Here is a 26,124-nt window from a genome sequence, read left to right as displayed (position 1 = left end):
AACAATCATTTTAAAAGCTAGCAAATAGTACTTATGATCATCACACAAGAGAGTTAAATTGATTTTGAGTAAATCAATGCAACACCAGCAGAAGAAAAATAAAAGGTGTCAACTTTCTCAAACTTGGTTATCAGAGGAAGCTTGTGAAAATCTCTGAAGAGCTGTATATGGGCAGCAAGACAGTCTTCTCTTGCATTTGGGGATTCAGTGGTTCTCCAAGAAATCCTGTCTTCAAACAGCCAATTAAAAAATGAAGATCTGTTTTTTATTTGCAGTTGGTTGAGTCAGAAAGCAACAAGTATATTAATACCTAACTGAGTGCCTGAAGCCTCTAGACTCAATTGCTCTACTTCATCCCCACTACACAGAGCCTGCACACATCTCTCTACTGCTATAAAGCATGGTGAACAGAAAGACCCATCACAATGTATATAATCTTTAGTGTTTTGGTTCAATTTCAAGAAAACTGTAACCTTTAATTGGTCTGAAATTTAGTCTATTATTTATGGGAAGGCTCAGAAAGTGACCTTTTTGGAGGCTGAATGCCTCCAAGCCTATGTCTTGACAAAGTGGGACGAAAAACTTCATTTATGGCATCAGGGGAGGAAAATCCTCTGAGACACTCAACTGGTGATGGATTGTGAGTCACCTAGTCATTGTTAATAAGCCATAAGGCCCAGTGTGAATGGTAAACTGACAAGCAGGAAGAGTTTAGTGCTTTAGGTGGTAAAATAGCCTCTGAGATAGATGAGAGTCCTCTGTTCCAGAAGACATGGCCTGACAGTCCAGGCAAACATCCTGCAGCTTCCCAGAAAGCTTTTTTTATGCACAGGGCAGACCCATCCAAAGTTTGTTTGGATAGCTTCTCCTCCACGCTGCTTACTGAGACAGGGGAAATAAGAGTGGTACGGCCAGCTCAAGGGCCCTACACTGGGCTTTGCCTTTCTGTGGCTCAGTTTCTTTTTCTGCAAAACAGAGATAATGGTACTAAGATTGTGATAAGCTTTATTATGATCACTTTACAAGCACAGCACAAGCTAATTAATACAGTCAAGTTTGATACATGTAGCTCTCAAAGCCACTTAATTCTCTATAACAAACAGATCCCTTTCACAGCAAGAGAGACTGTCTCCAAGCATGATGCTATCAGCCTGCTGAAAAATCACAAACTTTTAAAAATGGGAACAACATTAGTATAATGGATACAGTGTGCTAAGAAAAGTAGGTCTGAGAATGAACTAGCAGGATTATGTAGCTCAAGAAACCAGAACACTGTTTTTAATCAGCAGTTGCTATTGACACAAGTGCAGAGGGTTGCACTTGATTTGAGAGGGCAGCACTACAGATACTGGAAGATTACTTCATAGGGAAAATGACTGGATCTTAATTCTTCATAGGGTAGAAATTATGGTGAGCATTTCTAGAACCCTATTTTTACCAGTCCTTCATGTATTCAATCCTATCCGGATCCTTCAAAGCAGGTTTATAATTCAGCTGGCTCAGACCATCAGGTAAATCAGGAAGTTGGAGGCAGTGTCTGTAGCTCAGCTGAGGGTAGAGGTGTTCTGGAGGGAGCAGGAGTACTCTAGGTTCCTAGGGCAATACAGATGGAAAATCTGAGGAAAAGTTTCTAGGCTTGGGAATATGAATGAAGAGAGGCACCTCAAAGCTAGGAAGTGCCAATCAAGTGGCAACCAAGTCCTTTATTATAATTCTGCATTCTTCCTGCTTCTGAACTGTCACTATCGGTTTGCCTCTGCTATTTTTTTGCTATGTTTTTTTCTTATATAACAATATTTTTAAATTAAACAGCATGCATTTAGGGTCAGTTCCTCAGCAGTCAATGGCACTGCCACTGAGGGACACCAGAGGAGAAATTTGCCTTTAATATAATTTTAATGCCTCACTGCACTGCAGTCCTTTTTTTGTCAGCTCTTCCATAGCAAGGCACGTAGGCTGGGTGAGCAGCATTATTTATAACCAACACATCATGGCCAGGAATCGGGCAGAAGATTAGACAGCTGCTACAGACTCTGTCAAAGTTGTAGTGACATATCCCAACCCAAGCTGAGAAACATCATACTGCTGCAACCTTCCCAGCGCTAGTGGGATAACGTCCAGAAAAGAGAGCGTTACTGGAGCAAGAGCAATGGTTACTGTGTCAGAGCCAGCTGCCAACCTGAGAAGATTAAACTAATGAATGACACAAAGAGTCCATTCTACCTTCTTTCTCACCTTCCTCTTTTAATCCTCTCCCCCACCCCCCCACCCCACACTGCCAAGAGATCAAGACCTGTTGTTGAGATAACAAGAACTAAAAGGCTTACAAGGTGTTATACAGGACAGCATGGTTGAGATCCAAAAAAGCACTTAAGCACCTCAGAAGCCATTTAGGCCACATTTAGGTGATTCCAGAATGCTATTCCCCAGCAACATCATTTTGCTGCAAAACACTTAATCCATGTATTCTCAACATAAAATGCCTACAATTCTGCTATGGCACATACCAAGTGGGACAGCAGCACTGATTACAGCTAAGCCCAGCAGCCACAGCCAAGCTCTCTTCAAAGGACAGCTGGAGGAGACAGCTCTGGTGGTCAGAGCCCTGGCCCAGGACTATGGGAGATCCAGATGCAATCCTCCTTGCTTGCAGAATTCAAAGCTATCTTTCCCCAGAAGTGCTCTAACTTCTACCTGGAAGCTAGTCACAGGCACTCAGTGAACAATTTGAGGGCACTGTGCCGACTGGAGCAGGCTCAGGCACGTGTGCCACAGAGCACGCAGGGGTGCTTAGACTTCCAAGGCAAACAAAAAATGAATGTCAAGCCAACCACAGCAGTGTGCCTGGTTGGTTTCAATTCAGATGCTGACACACAGGCATCCAGTGCCATTTAAGATCTCCTTGAGTATCCTTCCTGGCCTCCAGATCCCACTCCAAAAGCACATGGATCTCCTAGAGGTCTGTGTCCCATCTGCAGATACCTTGGTCACCTTACAGCACCTGTTAATGCAATACATGTCTCGTTTATGCAGATGAATCAAGTGCCTGGCAAGTTTAGGCATCTCCAAAAGGTGTCAGTGCAAGGCTGGTCGGGGTCTCACGTGACCAGTGTAAGTCATCCGTTCCGGTCCCGCATGACCTGTTTTACATGTCTCATGCCTTTATTAAATCAAGCCCCAAATCCTTGTCCTGCATAACTAGCTAGCTCCAAGACAGTCCATAAAAAAATACACCAAACAATACACTTACCCACACAAAGTCTTCAAGGAAACTCAGCTGGAAACTGATGTTTTGTTCCAACAGTAGTGAACTCCAGGCAGAATTTTGCTGAAGAAGCTTCCAAAAAATATTACTCTGAAAATGCTGGCCAAGCTAAACAGCAACAGGATGAGGCATTCAAATGAACATGAAATATGATTATTCAGACACAATTCTGTGCTTGGCGAGATTTGCTGTTGTAAATGTCTGTGTGAATGCCTTGGACTGCAGAAATGTCAAGGGAATGCCTCTTCAGCTGAGCGTCTGTGCTCACCCACACCCCAGGGAGTGCATGTACCAACAGCAGCACCGTCTCACCCAGCGTATGGCTGCGGGTGACTGCCAAAAAATTTTGATTCAGTGTTGCGTAGTTAGACAGACAGACAGGTGATGCATGAGGAAGTTTAGAGCAGAAGACTGTCTCTTCCGGTGGCCCGAACCTCCATTTCTGATTTTCAGGTAACTCTTCCACAAACACAATTTCCCCTAATTTCCCCTGCTTCTGAGTTGTTTTGTGCAGTTACTGAAGAATGTCAGCACCCGAGGACTTAGGGTGCAGGATATCTGTGGGTCCCAGGTGCTCTATTGTGCACCTGCACAGTTCTATCATCTGCTCACAAGGCTGAAACATAGAATAGAATCACAGAATCATTTAGGTTGGAAAAGACCTTCAAGATCATTGAGCCCAACCATAAACCAAACACTGCCAAGTTCACCAATAAACCGTGGCTCTAAGTGCCACATCTACACATCTTTTAAATACCTCCAGGGCTGGTGACTCAATCACGTGCTGAAGTGACTGACCAACCATGTGCCATGAGTAACTAAATATTGGAAAGGTATTTATTCTATAAAAGGCAAATAATGTTGAAATCCATACAGTATTTATGTCTTGAGGCAATGAGTCTACACAGCATAGTTTACTGTAAACTTAGAATCCAGGACAAGTTTATTTGTGCCAACATAGTGCTGCATTTCCAACAAGACCCATTAATTCAGATCAGGCCCAATACAAATGCAGTTACCATGCTTCCAGACACAGCATGGATGTCTCCACACCTGTGGGGCAAATACACCACTTATTTCAGACAAGTATGCCAGGTTTTCGTGGTTGGAAACACCATCATCAATACACTGCAGCCTCTAGGCAAGTGTCACCAGATCTCACTCCTGCAATATTGATCCTCATTACCCCATCAAGTCCTTCCATATAGCTAAGGGCTCTTCAGATATATTATTTTATCCAAAACAATGAAAACTGGACGTCACCATATCCCTTGCAGATTCAAACAGCAGAACCTCGTTTTCTTCATGTAAGAACCAGACAGTAGATACTCACACAGCTTTCCATCACAATGCAAGGAACAAAGCTGGAGAGACAAACTGCCCTTGGAGGTGAAATTGATAATAAGGCCTTCATTTGCTCTTTGTCAGAATCCTTACAGATACTTAGATTGCTGAGATTATTCAGTGGGCTTGGAAAGAGTCAGGGAAACGCAACAAACCTCAATGGTCTGCTTTGCAATTTAATGGCTTTCCTTTTTCTGTGTGTGCAATTACTGAGGGAAACCTAACCCTTCCTCAAGCCTTCACCTTTGACCAGAGCAGGTATCAAATGCTGGTTGTCTTAGGTACATATTGTGCTTGTTTCTTATGCAAAAGCAAACTGCTATACACCAGCTGGCACTACTGCCAAATTTGTTTCATGGATTTCATTCTGTTTTCTACCTTTCACCTAAAAGGGGTATCATGTACACAGAGATTACTTTTCTGTGAGAAGATAGCGAGAGATTTATTTTCTTTCAAAAATTATGGGACTAGATCCATCTTGGAGTAATTCCACTGAAGCCTGTAGAATTACAGCAATGATAATTTAATTGCAGTAGTTGCTAAAAATCATCAGAACAAAGCTAATCTGTGTTTCAAGTGCTTTGTTAATGTTATGGTGAGGTTGACCACTTGCATCATTTTTAGCAAGGCATTTACACTCTGCCTAATCAAGGTTGGTCAAATATCTTATGCTCCAAATCAGCCCTGTGTGGGCAGACCTGAGAGAACAAGTCCAACCCCAGGGCTGAATCTGATCCCTTGAGCTTGACAAAACAGTTTGTACAAGTTCATGAGGCCTTTCTCGTGCCCCAGGTCACAAGCTTTCTCCTGCAAGCCTCCCCTTGTTTCTGGGCTATATATGCTTGATAACAGGGTGGGTCATAATGTCTCACCAGAAACCCCCGAGTTCTGGTTCCAGAACAAATACACACTCACATACACAGAAAGACAAAAATAAGTGAATGTTTACACAATGTATAGTCAGTTGGGCTTAGGAAATCAAATTTGCACCTCTGTGCCTGCAGACGGATTTGGGATGAGGCTATAAAACAGACACCTGGAGTTAAATCTTCCTTATTTTAGGATTTCTGATGAGGATAATACCTAGTTAGGTCACACCAAATCATTTACGAGCTTTGGTTCTTGTCCAGTAGATTATTCTTTAATTCAATTAAAATAACAACAAACCCTGGCCAAAGGCTTTTATCCATGTGTACATTTTTAAGTAATCTCATTTAAATCAGAATGTGATGGCTTGCAGGATTTGCCTCATAAGAATAGTGGGAGCAGCCTATAACTTTATGTGCTCTGTACTGCAATCCTTATGAAACTTCAGGTCTAGCTTCAGGTTTATTATTTGAAATCAAACACAGAACTTTATAAGCCTTTAAACCTTTCTTTAGAGCTTTGGAACAGAAGTAGAAGCCACCCTAATTACAGATAAATATTTTCATATCATTGTAGATTCACCTGCACACCATCATCACTGGGCAAGACCTAGCATCCCTTATAACACCCAGTGTAGTCACAGCCATGCTTTGCTCATGCCATCTGGCTTGTGACACTCCTGGCAGTCTGGATTTAGAGCAGTGACTGCTCTCCTGAAGGTGTGGCCATAAATCTCACCCACAGGAGGAGCCACAGGAAAGCTGAAACCCTGTTGTCCAGCATTTCAGGTTAAGGTCAGGGCCCCTGTGCTCTTCCATCCCACTCCCTCCTCCCTCAAACTCTCCAGACTAATGACAACTGGAACAGCCTTACATATAATGAAGGAACATATAATTATGGGAACATAACCCCATATGCCAAAAATTGCTTGAGAGACAGAAAACCTACACCAAACCCTTGCCATGGATGGGACAGAATGAGGCTCTGTCCATTGTGGTAACTCCATAGAAGGAGACACCAAAATAATCTCTGAGGAGCCCTACAGGACTGGGTCCCACAGGCAAGGTCAGTGAGATCCTCTGTGTTTTGTGACTCAAGCCAGAGGTTAGAGCATGTGTAACTCAACAACATCTGGATCTGGGTGGATACAGACATGCCCAAAGTTGGGGTCATGCCAGCTTACATGGCAAGACTGTTTATCGTCCACATTTTTTATGCAGGCATGTAAAATAGCAGCAGAATCTTTTTTCTGGCCCTACCACTAAAAGCTAACACAAACAGGATGTAATAGAAAATTTTACCAGCTGACCAAGACTGTCATATGGTGACCACATGACTGATGGTCACATGAAGAACAAATTTGTTTCAGTTTTCTGTCCAATAGTAAATTTTACACATTCTATACTGTAATACTTAATGTATATTACATAGTGTTATACATACATATGATTATGTATTATAATTTTATAATTATATAGCGTGATACTTAGGCTTATGGAAGAGCCTACCAAAACTCAGATTACATGCCTGTGAACTTTTAGAAAAAATAAGTAAATAAAACACCCCCAAAGGTGGTATATCTTCTGTGGAAATTACTTTTGTCCACTTCACATTGTCAAGAAGCCATTCAAGCCAGGCATCTAATTTCTATAAATTTCTATAAATACATTTTCACTGAATTTTAGAAGGCAGCTGTTGTTTCACTTCTGCAGAAATTCTACATTCCCCTAATTAACTTGTAAAACAAAAATTGTGTGCCAGTTCTATGCCTTCAGCAGGTTTCTGTTCAATTATTTTAAAGATCTGTAAAAAGCCACCATAGAAAGAATTTTTTAAAAATCAAATAGCAGCAATACAGTCCCATCTAGAGAAAGAGAACTGCTTTTCTATAACTCTTTTTTTTTTTTTTTTCCTCCCACACTGGACAATACTGACGGGTTGAGATTTAACCAGAGATGGGCTCCTTTTACAAGATTGCTTATATAAAGCGAAGATAACACCAGCTGGGTTCATTTGAAAGAGGACATCTTGGGAAGAGCTGACGGCGCAGCTATTGGAATAAGACCGGAATGAAAATCTGAAATACTTAGCTCCTTCCTGTCTCGTAGGTATAATACTTAATTTCTTATAGAATGCATAGGATTATAATTAGAAGGAACTGTCACTGAAACGTACTGTATGAGCCTTTTATAAATAGATATTTTTAAATAGAGGCTGAATGAAAATGTTGAAAATCGTTTTGTTGGAAATACTTAATCAGGAAGATTTTTTTTCCTCTACCTAAATGATATTTGTTACATCTGACAGTCTGCTCAGTGATGTGTATATAAGGGCAGACACTGAAGAGTGTCTACAGGGGGCAAATATGAGAACTCTGGTCCCAGTCCCACAGGCTGTACATGGTTGTCTCTGTGGGTAACAATTTGTAGGTTTGAGGCCTGAAGTAGAAATGTAAATTACTGCTATGTATGTTTTCCTACAAACTCAACAATTAGCAGTAAAGAAGAAAATGCATAATTTACCAAAACTGAGCTACATGCAGTAAAGATTATATACATCGGGATAGCCAGCACCACAGAGAACAGTTTCAACATTAAATTTATAAGCACAATATATATGTTATTGCATCATATTTCTTCTAGTCATTTTTATTCCCTCTTTTCTCAGATCCCATTGTTTCAGTTTCATTTGGTTGTACTAACACTTTAGGTTTAAACACTTTACAAAAACAAAGAAAACCTAGAATAATTCAAAGTGTCCACTAAACTGAAATAGTAAAATTGGCACAATAGTGACCCTGCGATATTAATAGACTTGGAAATATTTATCCTATAGATGCAATTAAGTTGGGTGACAGAATATCAGTAATGTTATTTGTTTCTCTCTGCAAGAATATGTTTAATAGTAGCTATAGCTTTGAGTCTGCACCAATGCATTTTTTGATTTCCAATTTTAAAGATATTTTCAGCTTTTATTCCCTGTGTCCTCAGATCACTGCAAGAAATGGTGACTCTTACTGTTTATCTGCTGGTCATCTTGGCTGAAGCTTTTGCGGGGCCTTGCAGTCCAAATAAAGCAGGTAAAATAACTTCAGTCTCCTATGCTCTTCTCTTGTAATTAAGCTGTCAAAGGGTTTTTTTCTATTTAAAAATGGAAAGGTTTTTCTTCAGAAAGTTAAACTGTGGATTCTGGAGAGCTAATCCTTACATTTCTTTTATTGATCTGCTTTCAGCTAGCACAGTAAAGCAAGCACCACTAAAGTCCTAGCCCCACAGAGGCATATGCTTAACTCTGTGCAGTAATCATAGTGCAATAAAGTTAAGCACAAGCAGAATTCAGGCATAAAATGGCAAAAAAAACATCAATTGGAAATTATCTGTAATAGCACATGATAGATGCAGCAGATCTTTGCTGCCCAAACTGGGCTTTAGTCCCACAGACTTCAATCAGATGACTAGTGGTGAATGAATGTGCTGGGCTGAACTCTTGAACCAAACTGCAACGTCAAACACGACAAAACAAAAATCATTTAAACTAAGGCTCTAATTGCACATTGATTTCTGCTTAGAAATTCAAATGATCTGGTGCCAGACAGACCTGTAAAGTAGCATTCACTACAATTAAGAAATGTGCTTTAGAAATGCATTGCAATACACCTCAACATAGAGCATTTCCTTTGTATGTGGGTGATTGGTGTCAGACTACTGCCGGTAATTTCATGGTGCATCTTAAGTATTTGGCCCTCTAGCCTTTTATTTCAGAACCTTTGCTTACATAAGCAGTTTCTGTGAACTGCAGGAATTTTCATACCTGTAAAGTCCCCAGAGTTACAAATCTGACAATCAACATAAGCAGATCAGCCTGTGTATGTTGAAGGTTTGTTGACCAGAAAGGATCGAGTTGTTAAGGTCCCTTAGCTGACTTTCCCCAAGTATTGTCTGACATGGAAAGGCTGAAAAATGAGGCTTTTACCATAAAAAAATTAGAGTGTCAAGGACTTTAAAATAAATAATTTAATAATTCCAGACAGAGTGTCTTTTTTCTGACTGTAGCAATTGGAAGTCTTTCTCAATTTTCAGGTCACTAATGGTTAGTCAATATTTGCCCTTTAAATTCCCATCAGACATCCAAATTCGCACTGCCTCATTCTCTTTGAAAAATGTCCAATTCTGCTGTCATGAAGCAATCAGTCTGTAAGTCACAATGTTCAATATTCATGGTTGTATTAGCAATCACCATGTCTGGAAACGTATTGCACTGCTATTAACCATTGCTGTTAACAGGGCTAGGATTTTGGTTCATTTATTATTGCCATTAACAGGTCTAGGCTTTTCAGTTCATTTTTAGATCTTAGCTTTTAACTTGAGAATTCTAAAAATTCAGTTTACACTGGCATTGCAATGCCAGTGCAAGGAGAGAAAGGGCAGAATATGTATCGTGGCCTAGATCTAACACCGCTATAGAAAGGTGCACATCTGCCAAAGCCTGACAACTTCACCAAGATTATATTTATGGAGTCAGTGGTGTTAAAGAAGCCAGCTCTGCAGCGTAATCTGACAGATTTCAGTGCAGCAATTTTTCACTTCAGGTTTCTTACCAGTGTCTCTGCTCCTTAATCAGCTATTCCAGAAAGATAAAAAATTACATGAAGTTCTGCACTGATTAGAAGGCAAAGGCCAAACTCTTCCAAAGAGGACAAAATTTAACAACTCAAAGGTCAGTTTTGTGTAGTAAAATCTGCTCATTTTAGGGAACCTTTCAACACACACCCCTGCTCACAGTTTAATCACAATGGAAAGCAGGTGTGGAGACCCACCTCTTAAAAGAAAAATATCACTGAGTTTCACTCTAGGTGTATTATTTTCCTTGCAGATGTAATTCTGGTATACTGCTATCCTAAAACCATCATTACCAAAATTCCGGAGTGTCCTTATGGATGGGAGGTTAATCAGCTGGCACTTGGAGGCATTTGCTACAATGGGATCCACGATTCGGGATATTACCAATTCACAATCCCAGACCTGTCACCTAAAAACAAATCATACTGTGGGACACAGTCAGAGGTAAGACTGTCAATGTCAACATTTCTGAGCTGGACTCAGAAACTGATTGGACTCGCTTGAGAGAGTCCTGCTTGCTTCAGCTCAGAGTAGGCTTCAAGTACTGATGGAAGGAGGAAGCAAACCCCAGTATTGGGGAGAAGGAAAAAGGAAGAATCAAATAGTTGCACTTTTCATCTACAGGCAAAATACTCACAGTTTAGTGATATTAGTCTCTGAGTTAGTCACCCATTTGCACATGTATTACACAGAACATATATACAATAAGGCATATATAGAGGCAGCATACAAAGAGCTACAAATCCATGTTTCTTTGGGTCTGGTGTTTTGTCACAAGATTGAGTCTTCACATTTCAAAGTACTGAGCTGTTCCTGATGCCTCAAAGATTCACTACTGCCTACATTTCTGTCTCACCATCCACAGTTCAAGAACCCTGTTTATCACTTCTACAACTCCATCATCTCCAATGACTCCTCAGTAATTGTGAAGAGCCAGCCTGTGAATTACTCATTCACCTGCACATACAATGCCAACTACCTGGTGAACCAGGCTGCCTTTGACCAAAGGTATGTCCTCTTCTGGGAGTGCACCTCATCCCATGTTCAGTACCACATCTCACTCACAGAAATTTTGTTATGTCCCCAGGGTGGCCACCATCCATGTGAAGAACGGAAGCTCCGGCTCATTTGAAAGTCAGTTGTCCCTCAACTTCTACTCTGTAAGTGGTATTTGCCCAGACAGCTTCTTGCCTTCACTTTCCACAGGGTTCACCCTAAAAGCTGGAAAAAAAGGGCTGCTGCTCCTTTTATGTGTTGCGGAGCACATTATTAACCTGGAACAGATAATTACAGTGGGGTTTGCAGGGGTCCTTGTTTCTGCTGATTAACAGGGATATGCTTAAACCAAACAGAGCAGACACATGCCAAGTGTTCTTTTAATCCCTTCAAATCAGGCAGTTTTTTCTGCTGAGAGGTACATTTCTAACATGCTGATAGGTTTTATAAGAAAAACCAAAACTTGTTTGAAGTCCCACTCAAAGAGCAGTGTCTATCTGCAGGCACCACTGCTATCACTATATATATATATGTACTGTCTATAAATACTCTATAGATAGCTCCATGTGTTTGTCTTGCAGTTTGTTTCCTGGTCCTCTCACCTGACAGATATTTTGTGTTCCCCAGAGATCTTTAGGTCATGCTGGAATTTTGTTTCCAACAAAATATGATCCATGGATAGCCAACCAATCTCTTGAAACATCTCTCTCCTCCCCACAGCTCCACTGTGCTGCTGAAGCAGCAAGCTCCTGCTCTTGGAGTCTTTTTTCCACCAAAGCACAGTCAAAAGCACCAAAGCCACCCCTCTATTTTAGCAGAGCTAGAAAAAGCACAACTAATAGCATACTCTGTTAAATTTATAGGCCTGGTAGAGGTAGAGGGAGGATCTAGCACAAGATGGACTGACAGAACTCTCTCCTCCCACACCCTGCATTTTGGGCACCAATTGATCACTAAACATTTTGCCAGCCTTGGAATGCCACATGAAAGCCCATGTGGTCTTTTTTACTGATATGTGGCACACTGGCAGTATGTACTGGCAAGGTCCAAGGATGTACCACAGTGCTCCTATCAACTCCTGACAGAACGGCTGTAAACAAATGACGGACAGTCAGCAATGGATCTCTGGTACTTTTTTTTTTTTTCTTTTCTTTTTGACAAATGACTGTCTTGTTCTAATGGCCATGGGACTCCCAGGAGTCAAGGAGTGAGTGGCTGAACTGTACTAACACATTTTTCCCCTGAGCACAAATGCCGAACAAGCTCAGAAAGCTAATAGATCATCCCTTGGTTACCTTGTTCATGTTTTCACTGGGGAGAAAAGGTTAATTTCAATGAAATGTTGATTTTTTTTTTTCCTAGCAAAATGGAAATAATGCCTCTGGTAGGCCATACTTCCAGGTGCTTCATTGTCCCATTTCTTCATCCAGAAGCAGCACCTATCTGCAGTGTAATCCAGCGGAAACAGTTCAGTCTCACCTAGACTTTAGCCTGTGACACACCATTAATAATGCAGCACATCACGCTGTGGTGCAGCTTGAAGGGCTGCAGCCTGAATGTAAATCAGACCTTCAGCACTGAAACCTTGTGAAGAAAAGCAAGATAATACCCTAAAACAGTGTAGAGCAATAGAGTTTGGGAAAAGAAGCACTATACCACCTTCAACTCGTTTTAGCACATGGACTGATGAGAGTTTTGTGACAGTACTTCTGCAAGTTCTCTCCTTTGGGAGAAATCTTTGGTTAAATGAGTATCTCTCGGGGTGCTTAACAGCCATGGATCACTAATCTAAACACAGCCTTGGGCCTTAACTTCAGTGCATCATAAAGATATTTAAACACCATCTTGCAATAGCCCTACTACTAGGTATAGAGTTTGGAGCTTGCAGGTAATAACCCAGACTTCCGAGGTCCATTTCTCCAGAGCTGTCTGAAGTTGCCACATGCCTTTGCTTTGCATGTTACCAGTAATGTATGATGCCTTTTTCTTTGTCTTTCAAAGAATGCCAAGTTTTCAAGTATAAAAGAAGCCCCTTTTGTTGTTGAAACATCAGAAATTGGTTCCGACATATTTGCTGGAGTGGAAGCTAAGGGCTTAAGTGACAGGTAGGCAAGGGAAGGAGCAATAATTAATAAATTGGCAATCAGGACATTCCTTGTTAATTGAGTTTGTGTCTCCCCAGGTTCAAAGTTGTTCTCAACAACTGCTGGGCAACTCCCTCCTCAGAGTATTTCTACCAGATCCACTGGCCTCTGATCACCAAGGGGTAAGTGCTGGTGGGACCCAGGGAGCACCTCTAGTCAGCTCAGTCCTGAGGATGACAGAAAACCGGGGGCTGGGGGATGAGAGGGGGCAAAAGAGAAGCTGGCCCCCAGCAAGGCAAATGCATCCATCAGACTGTAACCTCAGGAGATATTTCACTGAAGCCATGTAGGCTCTGACACTGCTTCTCCACACACAACACAGGTGTGCCACAGACAACTCCATTCTTGTGCATGAGAATGGGAAAACGAGTCGGGCAACGTTCCAGTTCAACGCTTTCCGCTTCCGTAACATCCCCAAGCTGTCCAAGGTCTGGCTGCACTGCGAGACACATGTCTGCGACAGTGAGAAGTTCTCCTGCCCGGTGGTAAGGCCTCCCTCCCAGAGAAACACAGGGTGCTAAATTTAGACAGAGGATATCGAGACCTCCCTGAGGGTATGTTGGGTGCAGAGCCAGTGCCAGAGCTTTCAGTAGATGGAACCACCACCATGCATGAGCCTGAGTGGCCAGCCCTGCACCCCGACCCTGTCATGCCACAGGTGCTGCATGCAACCTTGGGCAACTTGTTTAAATGTATTGAGAAATAACGTAGCACTTTAAAAAACTCAGTTCTTGTCAATATCCCAGTGTCTGACAAACAGCTACAGTTAAACACAAGCCTGGAAAAAAGGGAAAAAGTAGAGCTTTTGCCATTTTACCAAATAAATCGGTGCTGAGGGCACTGTGGGGGCAGTGGGAGAGCCTGGCTCAAAGCTCACCACTGCTAGTCAAATGAAATCTCCCCAACCCTCTTCCCAGGGAAAATCCTCTCATTATCCTGCTGCGCTGCAGTAAGTCACTGCTCTTGCAGCCATCCTGTTCTGCATGAAATACATAAATTGTCACTGGAGAAGGAACTGAGGTTGAAGAGTAGGTTCCTGTGACCTTAGGTAGGAACAAGGTGGGGGTGCTGTACAGGCATGTTATATAGGATGGGGAGGTGTGCACTGCTTGCACCAACTGATGCAAGGGCGAGGGTCACTAAAGTGTCTTTCATCAAAGATTTCTCTCTCCCTCCTTCACTCAGAGCTTCACTATTCTTTGTCTCATGCAATGAATGTGTCATTGCTATAAAATGACATCAAATTTTATTTAACCTGACATGAAAGCCCAAAGTACTCTTTGGCTGACATATTTTTGTTTCAGCAACAAATATTTCTTGCTGGAGAAGAGAAAGCATCGTTCCTGGTGAAACCAACTTTTATTTCTAAATCCTTTCTCTGTCCAAGAGATAAATTAAGATAGCAGTTTATTACCCAGCATCAGCACTAAGCAGGGAGCACTGATTTGTGCAAAATCTGCATGTTTGATAAAACTGCATTGTTAGAAATTCTAAGTTTCAATGGCAAAAGAAAAAACTCTGGGCTTAGGATTTTGTTGTTTATTTTTAAAGATTTCTTCAACCTTTTATCCAGCCACAGACCAGAGTTAAAACAAAAACACAAAATCTGCTTTTCTGACAGTACTGCCAAACATCTACATCATCCTTTCAGGCACAGGGTAGAATTCCCTCCTCAACTTCCAGTGTAGGATAATTGCTCTATCAGGCTACCATCCCTTGAGTCCACTCCCAACCAAATAAATGCAGCTGGTGGTCTGCTGCAATTAAGGTTGAACCAAGCTGGGGCGTCTATGCTTACAAGCAACTCATCACCACAATTACCACATGCTGAGTTTGTAAAAAAATAATACCCACAGCTGGGGATCTGCAAAGGTCAGGGGACAGACAAGGACCTTTAATCTGCAGAGCACTTGCCTCCAATACAGACCTTGTCAGCTCTGACAAGCATCATTAGTGCTGGACATGAGATGATCTATATATGAGGGATTCGGTGCTTCCTGTTTCGACCCAATGGGCAACAACTATAATTAGCAATAAACAAGAGAAGCCTTCACAGAGGTCATGGGTTAAATAGACGGAGCTCAGCTCTCCCCTTCCTGCTTGACAGGCGTTTTGTTTAAGGCAGGGTGGAAAGGGCAGCCCAGGAGGACCTGTGATTAGCAAGCGGACACCCATGTGGGCTCCTGCCATCTCACAGCTGAAAAGAGCATTTACACTGACAGTCATTGTAAGGGCTGTGGCAAACCAAAATCCTCAGAAAATGTACTGTAAAGATTCTCCTTAAATCTCTCCTGCACCAAAAAACCCCCAATAATTACAGGGGGAAAAAATTCCCTAGAAAATATGCAGCAATATTGACACAGACTTAATTTCCATGGTTGGAAACATGAAAGTTGAGTTTGAATTTTTAAATTATTTTAATTTTTTTCGATATACATGACCTTCTCTCTGATCTCTTGAGACATGTGACAAAAGAAAACAGCGCATGGAACAAACTGGAGGTGTTTTAGTGGCGGAGATCACTGTACGCAGTAAGTGACTCGGTGTCTGGGGTGTTTCTCCCTTTGGGAAGCAATGAAGTTGGGAGCCATGCATGGCTCACAGAGCAGGAGCAAGCAGAGGGACCCAAAGCCTTCTGCCAGAGCCCTTTTCCCCATGGCAGCAAGACTCTCAAACAGAAGTTGGTCCCCTCTGGACTCAGAGCCCTAGCAGAAGAGCTCACTGAACCTCTTCTCGTTTACAAAGTGAGTAAAGGCCCCCATTTGGCATTAATGATAAATAGCCAAACCATTTACACACCCAGTTAGCAATGTCAACTCTGCTCACCTGTATTTGACCAGCAACAGACAAGCTCTAATAGATTGCTCATGAGTGGGAGAGAGGTCAAGCTTAGGAGCAGTAGGAAAGCTTTTCTTTACACTGTGGGTTAGTACTTCAGCATAAACATAACCCTGGTAGGTTAACCCTTCATGTCTATCCCTCCTGATACCCAAACTGAACTGTAATCAGGTTTTTCCATTATAAAACAATGCCTGTTTCATGGAACTGCTGCCTCCTGGAGGCACTAAGGAACTTCTTCCCGAGCTGGTTTAATTCTGCAGATCCAGCTTATCTTTTGAAACAGGTCCTTGGAACAAGGTATGCCTAAATCATGTTTTCGACAGAGCCCTTTATAGTAGCTTATCAACTACATCCACACCAACCTGAAAGTCAATTTAAAATTATAAATACATATAGAGCAGCATTATTACAATTCAGTATGTTGCACCAGTAAAACCTCATCAATTTTAGAAGGCAAAAGAACTGAGGATCCTTTTATAACTTCAGACAATAAATCCAAGAGGAAGAAATATCCACAGCTTCAAGATGTGGCAAATGTTATCTGTTCTGCTTTTACAAAGCACACTGGTGTACTTTTCCCTATTTTAAACATGCCATCCCAATGTTATCTTTTTCTCTTATTTTATACAGGCAAAGGTTTATCCAGATTTTATACACTCTCAGGTAAATAACAAAGTATGACAATGAAAATATAAATCCCAAATACAGATTTTGAGTGACTCTGTCAACATAAAACCCATAGCTCAAAGAAAGAGCTGAAAAATCTAGTAAATTTGACATAAAGGGAATTATTTCAAAATTAAATCAATGTTAACACTTTGTTTTCCTCCTTTTGACACATCCCTCACTCTGGACAATAAAATCATACCAATAACTTCCAATTACTTTCCCTTATTTTCACACCCTCTTCCCAAAAAGAAACAAGCATGTTTCACTGGGTTAACACAGATGTCTGAAAGCATTTCTATTCAGAAAGGGTTTAAAAAAGGCCTTTCAAAGCCTATTAAAACTTGATATGGTGACAGAGCCACATTAGGGGCATGCAGTTGCATTGACGGGGGTGGGAAGAGAACATGAAAGGCAGCTGACAGAGAAGTACTCACATTTAGTTTGTGTTTCTCTTGCAGATATCATCTTCCACCTATTCTTTGCGATTGGATTTTGTGCTGTTTTATTATAAAACACAGCCCAGCTGTGTTTCTTAATTTTTCTCACTCCTGTTTGGACTGGACTTCTTTACTGAAGATGTTAATTTTAAAAAGGAAAAATGAAATTCACAAAAAAATCCTTGTGCACCATTTCACCACATAAATAAAACATTCCATGAGCTCTTTGCCTCTAATGCTAGTGAATCCCAAAGCAGTCCCAGTCACTGTGGGTGTTTTAAACTAGTGAAACCACTTGAGTTATATATTCTACTGATGCCTCCTTTTAAATCATCGCAATGATAACTGTACTTGTTTCTATAAGGAACATAGAAATATGCAAACTCATAATTTTTCATCACCAAATATCCCATCAGGGTCCCCCTTCCCTGTCAGTCTCAGTGTGGTACCAAACTCCCCTCCAGGTCTGGTCTTGCAAGGTCCTAGCTTGATCTGTAAAGCCTTTGAAAAAGAATTAAAACTAACCTAACATGTCAAAGATGGGAGAAAAGGATACTTTTAATGTAGCAATAGTTAGAAGGTTCTCAGAATTAATTACCTGACATTTCTTTCCTGCTTGCCAGTATTGTCAGTATTGATTGCTTGGGTTAAGTAGAGTACAACAGAAGCTGCAGTGGGTACAACACTGTTAGGAGTAGGATGTCTTGCTGACGGGACAGGCTCAGTGCTGGATAGCTGCATGGTGTGGATGCAAATTAAGCACATCTGAGGCTGGGAAACAAGCTAATGAGCTTCACACTTCCCTTGGAGTCATAGCTGGTGTCAGATACAAGAGGGCCCAGGTGTTAGCTCTGTACCTGACTAACAACAGGTCTTAAATAGTACTAAGAATAAATCACTAGAAAGGGAAACCATGATTTCTAAAGAGCAGGAAATACCATGACATGATATGAAACAATTTCCCAGCAAGAGTGATGGTAGGTTCCTTACTTAAAGTAATTACTAAAACAATATTGAACAAAACTCTTGACTAGGCCTTTTCAATGAAACTTCCAGGATCCTAAATGTGAAAGAGAGAAGAATGAGTACAGGTGTTACACTTCCTGTTAATGAACACAGGGAGGGTACTTGTGTCTGTACATACTGCTGCATAAGCACATTATAAAATTTTTGCTATTGTTTGTAGAGAGGAAACCTCCTGAATAATTCTATTAATTTAAAGATTTAATTTCTTTTTGAAACCTCATTGTTATGAAGATAATGTGTAGCTAGAAGATGATACATTACAGACACAGTTTTCAAATACACACACATCCCCCTTACCATGGACTCTATTTGTTCCTGTAGGTGCAACTTCAGCCCATACGTATTTATAGGTAACTGAGCAAAATAAAGGTGTTTATGAATATTTGAAATGATAGCAAACAGCATCCACCCTGACAGGCTGCAGAAAATGCAGTGGTCGTGCATTTAGCCATTACACACAACAGAGGGCACTCTCTGGACAGAATTGTTCGATTTAGACAGACCAGCGTTAGAAGGGCTGTCACTTCCAAGAATTAGATTTGTCACTCTGAAGTAATTCTTAGTGGTACAAGTTTCTAAAGCAGAGCAAACCTATTGAATGTTTTCTGCACCACAGGAGAATTTGATCAGAGATAACGACTCTTCAGGTTTTTCTCCCGTTTGCTGCTTTGCCTCTCTTTCTCCTTCCCTCCTGCCACTAACAACCCAAGTTTCAACACTTCCTGCCAAGCAGCTTTACCTCTTCAGATTCTTGTCCTTGCCAAATGAGATTAACTCATCGGCTTCTTCTCCAAAGCCCATTTCTTTTGCCTTGCCTTTGCAACAATCGCTGCTCTCCTATCGTGGCTATTTTGTGCAGAAAGCCTTGAACTAAGTTTCCTTGGTAAATGGATTAATTTTCTTCCTGATGATGCAATAAGTTTTGCTTTGGAACAAACCTTGCAGGATTGCAGCAGCTGTGACTTGTGTTTGCAAATTCCCAGGCCACCTCCCTGCACACCGTGGGATGGAGCCTCTGGGCATACATATCTCCAGCATGTGTTACTGTACTGAGTGGGGCTCACTCAGCCAGCCTGCTGTGGTTGCAGGATGGGCAGAGCCCTATTACCAAACCAAATCTGGATCACTATCTCCCTACAGTCCAAAAAAATGGTTTATTGCTAAAAACAAACAAACACAACTGAAAAACAGCTCCCAGAGGTGACTGTGAGAAGATCTATCTGCCAGAGAAGGCAGCAGCATATTAACAGGTTTCAGCTCCAGAAGTGAGACACTTACTTACTGTTCCTTAAGGAAGCACAAGTTATCTGTCCTAAACCACTTGCATAAAAAACACAGACAATAACTGATCTTCCTTTTTCCTAACCTGCATATGGCTCATCACTGTTCTCCTAAATGCTATTTATGTTGTCAGTATCAGAAAAAACAGTGATTGCAAAAGGTGTTTAGCACAAGCTAAATCTTGAAAGACCTCATCATTTCAGATACACTATACTCATGGATCTTTTTTCAGCTGGCAGGGCATGAAGATGCTTGCCTTGATCTCTGCATCTGAAAGTTGAACTCAAGGCTGGTCATTAGAGACACAGGGAAAAGAAGCTTAGTTAGAGGGGACACAACATTTGTTTAGATAATCTGTTTAGAACCTAACATTTGTTTTCCCAAAGATTACAGTTTGGTTTTGTCCCAATTCTTCCTCCTATTTGGATGAAGTCTGATGAGGCATGAGTTTTTACATGCTTTCTTTCTCACAGTTCAGCACTGCAATGCTGAAGCACATGGCCACTGAGGTCATGGCAAGAAGTAGGAGAGAGATGAACACACACAGATTTCAAGATGATAACAACACAGGTTGCAGCACAATAGTGCTTATACACTGACATGCATTTTGTTCATTAAACATAGGTCACTTCTCACATGCAAATGGTAAACACCACTAACCTGAGTGGCCTTTGACAGTCACTGCAGATGCAAGTAACGATTAAGAAGGTCCAACAGAAATTGCCAAAGAAAGAAAGAGTGAGTCACATCTAACACAAAATCCTCAGTACAAACCAACAAGCATGCCACCTTTCCATCTTGACACTCTATATTAGTGACCCCAACAAGCAGTGCTGTGGCACTGTCATTCCCACCACTCCTGCCACCCCAGGTCCAATACCGAAAAAGAAGGAGCAGGCCCTGAGACTGTCAAGCCAGAATTAATTATAGTCAAGCATAATGCCTTATATCCTGTGCTGGGATCCCACAATTTCAAATCCAAACCTGAGAACAAACCCTCAGTAGCTGGTTATCAGAGGATACGCAATTGATTCCGATACAGGGATGCCAGACTACATCTGACCTGATATGCCCACCTCATGTACCCCCTGCTAGCTCACCCTGAAAGGAGTGAAACCACATCAGGGCTGCAAGCCTTTCTCTGGGGAGATCTCAACTCAGTAGCACACCAAGGTAAACATTGCATACGCTGCCAGAATTGGCAATATATTACACAATATAAACACAGGCAATGTCTCAGATCCAGACAGCACATACAGAAACTCCCTTAGTCCTAACTTGAACACCAACTTCATGATTTTATTCTGTAAATCCATGATGTTTTGCTTTGATATCTCAGTCAGGGACAAGGAAAACCCTACTTATCTCAGAATAGTATCATAGGAATTCTTGATACATAGAAAACACATCACAGAATACATATCCTGTATTAGCAGTGAACCTCCTCACACCATTCTGAAGAGCAAATCTTTCCAAATTATCTCCATCCAAAGGGCAGCTGTCACCCACAGGTGCAGAGATAAAAATAGCTATTGAGTGATTGGACCCCACAACCCTGTCATGAGACATATCACTGTAGCCCTGAAAAGGTCAAGTCCAGTGGCTTCAGAGAAATAAATAGTAATTCTTGCAGTCAAGCAGTCAAGGGGGAGACGAGTGTCCCGAGCTGTCAGAATCTGCATTGCACCCTGAAGCAGAGAGTCCAGCCTGATTTCCAATACATTTTTATTTACTTTGTTGTTACAAGGAAAACCTAGTACTCATCTAATGTCTTAGCCTGCTCTTCAAAAGCATTTATGTTAGACATGTGCCAGTTCTAAATTCTAAGTGAAATGTTAAACTGCCCTATGCGAAGCCCCACCTGCAATGCAAATGCTCTGTGGTGTGACCAGGCTCCAGCCCTCCCAGACTGCTTCCCACACCGAGCAGCCTGTGTCTCCTCTCCTGCTAAATTTTCTCTGCCTGTGGTTTCATCCACAACACCCTCCACCCACAGACTGGCTCCCTCTGGGCATTTACACACTGTGACACAAAACATCACTGGAAGGTATCCCACCCTGCTGCAAGCCAGCCTGCTTTCCTGCTTACACTCACCTGCTCTATATTGGAAAATAACATCAGCATTTTTCTTCTGGGAGCAAACACAGCAACATATGTCAACACTCCTGCCATACTGACCTCATTTTAAAAAGACAATTAAGCCACAATAGCACAGACTTGTCAGTAAGAGGGCCCTGAAATACGTTTTGAGAAGATCTCGCAGGTTTAAATTGCATTCTGCTTTTCCATGAGCATGTTCAGCAGAGTCCAAATGAAGCAGTACTGCATGACAGGAAGTGGGGCATGTAGATCCTGCTCCTTGGTGAGTGCTAAAGCTGAGGTCTAAAGTGGAGGTCTTATCACTGCAAAATGTTTGCACAGCACTATAAATTTACATGGTGATTAATAAGCCTTGATAAGAGTATTCTGAGCACTTCTCATTGTCTTGACACCCAACACTTCTGTGCAAGCACCTTGTAGTGAATACCTAAAAGTACACTAAAACTAGTAATTGAGTAATCTGGAAGATTTAATCTTCCGTTTACAAATTGTGAAAAACTGAAGCAGGAAGAAGGAAGTGAGCAGGTCACAGCAGGGGGGCACATCAGAATGCTACTCATTCCAGTTGAGGGGAATGTTACCAGGAGTGACAGAAAAAGTCATCAAGGAAAAATATGTAACTGGATCTGATACTTCTGAGAATGAATGATGAATTGAGAAAACTTGCAAATTTTGCATTTATGTTCTGTATTGGAAAGAGAAACTTCATATATACAGAAAATGAGAACAACAAATTTAAGGGTTCTGATACACAATTTATTATGTACCTGGTGACCCACAGTAAGAAATCACTAGCACCCAAAGCAAACATGAGGTAAAACTTAAAGGTTAATCACTTGGAAGGAAGTTTACACCAACAGGTTTTACTTCACACTTGTGCCAGTTGTGCCATCATGCCTCAATGGGTGCAATCCTTACTCTCTGATGTACCCAGACCTCCAGGCCCAGCTCACAACCAGCCAGATTCAGGCCATCTACCTGTGTGAAGGCCAATAATGCAGTTTCAGCTGCTCTCTGGGTATATGGCTTATCTCAAAAGTAATCACAGCACTCAGGAATTTCACAGACCTAATAGCTATTTCTTCAGTGTGGTTGGTCCCACTGTGGATGGGTAGGCTGCTAGCCACCCTATAAGCATCACCAGTGGTTTCTACCTTTAGCAACAATGCAGCTCTTCTTATTGCATATTCTAGACGTGGGGTGCAGTGTGCAAATAAATCTGAACCTTCAGTCTTGCAGTGACTGTTTTCCAAAATGTAAAGAAGGGGGGAGGGCAAAAATGTTTTCAAGTTACTGTATCAATGGTCCTTCACCAGACTAAATTGAAACTATATTCTTTTTTCTTTTTTCTTTTTTTTTTTTTCTAGGAGAGATCTTCAACCACTTCACAACTTTCTTTGGCAGATGAAGAAACAAGTTTCCTCCACATACCCATTAACAGATTATGAAAATGCATTTGCTACTAACCTGCTTCCTGAGTTATTCTAGCAGAGGTCCTTCTCCAAGGCCAGCAGAAGAGTCATGATGAAAGCTTTGCTATTCCATGACTATTTGTTCAATAGCCAGAAAGTGCCAAACACAATGTGTTTTGAGGACATTGTAGAAGAGGCTGTACAGGTCACTCAAGAGACGGACCACTTGAAAGGGGATGCTGAAAGAACACAAATTGCAGCTCCACCAAGGAATGAGCTCTCTTCAGTGAAGCTGGAAAGAAGGAGGAAAAGAGATAATTTCTTTTGTGACCAGTTTCTTGTTCTCCATTTCCTTCATTTGCCCTGATTTTTTTTTTTTTTTTTAACTAGGCAGAAGTTACTGAAAGCATTTTCCAAAACTTCAGTAGGAATCAAGAAAAGCGATGCATGGAGGTTACTGCCCACAAGCTGACCAGTATTGCCTTCTTGTTTCTCCCCCTGCTTCTGATATACCTTTGCATCCTCCACTGGCTTTTATTTCTTAATTTCAAGCATGTTACAACAACCCTTTGGTTAGCAACACATTTGTACAGAGTGTCAGCCAAAATACTCAGGCAACATGGATGACAAGAGCTCATCTATCTTCCTTTTCTCTGCCACCAACTGCACCAGTCCCTCCAAACGATCAACTTATTTTTTTGGTTTGCTCACCACGTTGTCCAAGATCTGAATGTGCATACTGGCTTATATACAATGAGGTCACATTTGTTTATCATCTGGTGCCAAGGAGCACAGCATACTGTGCATAGTTTCAGATTCCAATAGTTTCCTCCTGGTGGCTGGATTTCATGGCAAGGAAGGGAACAACCTGTCCATTCCATATTCCAGGCTTTTTCCTGAGCTGTCATAGTTTGATCATGCTTGGGTCCTCCTACCACATATCTTTGCAGAATCTACATACATCGCTAATTAGGTAGCCATTTCTCACACTAGTCTAAAAGCAGTAGCTTGCTGAGGGAAGAAATAATTTTGAAAGAAAATTATTTTCCCGTCTGGCATAATTTAACACTGGCCTCAATGGAGCAAAGTAAAGGTCCATCTAATTGAAAAGGCTCCCTCTGACAGAAACCACCAGCAGCTGCTTACAGAAAGTGCAAAAGCAACATGTACACAGTGAATTTCAGGGTCCCTATAACAACTATTATAATGTTTTATCTATATATCTTGCAAGACACAAAGCTGTAGGCTTGCATCCTGGCCAAATTCTATCACAGATTATTATATAATAAAATACTGAGGTATTACCAGGAATAAAATGCAATTATCTGAGAGAAAGGGTTGCAGGGAGGGGAGGTTGGGAGTGTCTACTTTTTAGTAACCACAACTGCAAAGGCACTTTTAGGTATTTTTTCTTTTTACTTTATTTTGAAGCTTTTTAGGTGTAGCAAGATTAATGTGAACTATTTTGCTTCAAGAACAGACTAGACAAACATTTGAAATGAGTAGGGACAGTAATGACCACAGATAGAGAAAACTAAACAGGAGGCACTCCGTCACTCATGACACCTGAAGCAACCACAATCTGTATTAAAAAAAAGGGGGGGGGAGAGGTGAGATGAGATGAGCTTACTATTTGGCTAATTAGCATGACATCTGGTTTCAACTAGATTTTAATCATCTTCATTTCCTGCTCTAAACCACTGAACATTGTCATTGTAGGCTGTTGAGCAGCTACTATATCCCTTCTCTGCAACTGCCGCATTTGAGTGGTGAACAAATAACTCCTGCACATTTCACATGGTCTACAAAACACTTTTGATACCTGTCAGTTGAAATGTACAACCTATATGTGGTAATAAGCCTCTCACAAGTGAGCAAAACTCACCCTTCATGGCTTGCTTCTCTCAACCACTTTTTCACAGAGAAGAAAATTATTCTCTCTTCTGTATTTTCATCCCAAAAAGCTCTTAACTTGGTGATGATCCTTTGCGTTGCACTTCTCCACACACACTGGGATGGCTGTAGGGATGAGTCCTTGATTCTGTTGTTAATCTCTGAACACAGCAAGCATGATTCATCATGCCAAGTGGTACTTAAGACTCAGACCTGATTTTGCTGTACAAATAGAATAAAAAGAACAAGTAGGAAACTCAAATGCTAGAAACAATAAAGGAGTGCCAACAAAATACTGTAGAAGTTTGTCTTAGGAGTAACTTTAAATTTAAGGTCCTTTAGCCTAAGATAGATCAAAAGAAGACAGGAGAAGGAAAAATGGAACAGTTGTGAGGAGAGGCTCTAGCAAAAGTGAACTTTACACCCCAACAACCAGAACTGACCACAAAACAAGAACAAACTGGTTCAGGTAACCACAGCAGTAGCCAGGTTAGACATTATGTCTGTTCAAAGACAGGATGACAATTCTCTTGCTATAGTTCTGCCATTGCAGCTATTTGTGGTCAGATATTAAAAGCTGCACTATGCCCCTGGGCACTGTAACTCAGACACTGCACACATATCCATGCTCAGTTTTCCATCCAAAGAGTGAAATAAGATCCTCATTCCTTTGTAATTGTCACCTGAAGGTTGTGCATAATTTACTGAAAGGCTGCCCAGTTGCTGGCATTTCTTAACATCTTACAATTTACAAAAATATCAAGATTAGGATTTTCTTTTATCAATTATTTCTAGGTACAGGGAAGTGGAGCAAGGCATTATTGCAGCATAACATGATTAACACAGCAGCACACCGTCAGCTTGCCCCACCATCACATAATATTTGGCAGCACTTCAGCACCTTCGCACCATTCTGGCAGCAAAGAGCAACTGTGAAACTGGTTTGATCAGTGCTCAGGGAGTCTGCGAGGTGTGGTGTTACCTGGGCTTGCCTGGTGCTGCTATCCTTGCCCTGGCTTTCCCAGAGAGGGTTTCAGCGGAGGGGCTCAAAACCACTGAAAATCAGCCTGAAGGATTGCCTGGTGATGACCGTGGAACTGGACCACAGGACATCTTTGACAAGATTGGTGTAATCTCTTGACTAATTTTAAACTTGCTCACAAATCTACATGCCCTGACTTTCAAGGTTCCCAATTAATCAAGCAGGGTTGAACTTTATTTTGGTGACCA

The 26,124-nt window shown here is 41.4% G+C and overlaps 1 protein-coding gene across 1 annotated transcript; it reads left to right on the top strand.

Moving 5' to 3' along the window:
* Positions 1-7,525: 7,525 nt before the first annotated feature.
* Positions 7,526-17,405, top strand: LOC104519131 (beta-tectorin). The gene is made up of 11 exons (XM_010172071.1): positions 7,526-7,580; positions 8,467-8,555; positions 10,349-10,539; positions 10,961-11,103; positions 11,183-11,255; positions 13,093-13,196; positions 13,274-13,357; positions 13,558-13,720; positions 15,697-15,766; positions 16,707-16,739; positions 17,204-17,405. The coding sequence occupies exons 2-11, from the start codon at positions 8,480-8,482 to the stop codon at positions 17,254-17,256; spliced, it is 990 nt and encodes a 329-aa protein (XP_010170373.1). The 5' UTR covers positions 7,526-7,580; positions 8,467-8,479; the 3' UTR covers positions 17,257-17,405.
* The last annotated feature ends 8,719 nt before the right edge of the window (positions 17,406-26,124 follow it).

The sequence above is a fragment of the Antrostomus carolinensis genome, unplaced genomic scaffold, assembly GCF_000700745.2.
Source record: "Antrostomus carolinensis isolate BGI_N321 unplaced genomic scaffold, ASM70074v2 scaffold7207, whole genome shotgun sequence".
NCBI lineage: Eukaryota > Metazoa > Chordata > Aves > Caprimulgiformes > Caprimulgidae > Antrostomus > Antrostomus carolinensis.
This window is presented reverse-complemented; position numbering and strand designations above follow the sequence as displayed.

Excerpts from the sequence above, each read along its gene's own strand:
- LOC104519131 (XM_010172071.1), top strand. The coding sequence starts at position 8,480 with ATGGTGACTCTTACTGTTTATCTGCTGGTCATCTTGGCTGAAGCTTTT. Across the intron at positions 11,256-13,092 it reads TGTCCCTCAACTTCTACTCT|AATGCCAAGTTTTCAAGTAT; the intron begins GTAAGTGGTATT and ends TGTCTTTCAAAG. Across the intron at positions 15,767-16,706 it reads GGCGGAGATCACTGTACGCA|GCAAAGGTTTATCCAGATTT; the intron begins GTAAGTGACTCG and ends TATTTTATACAG.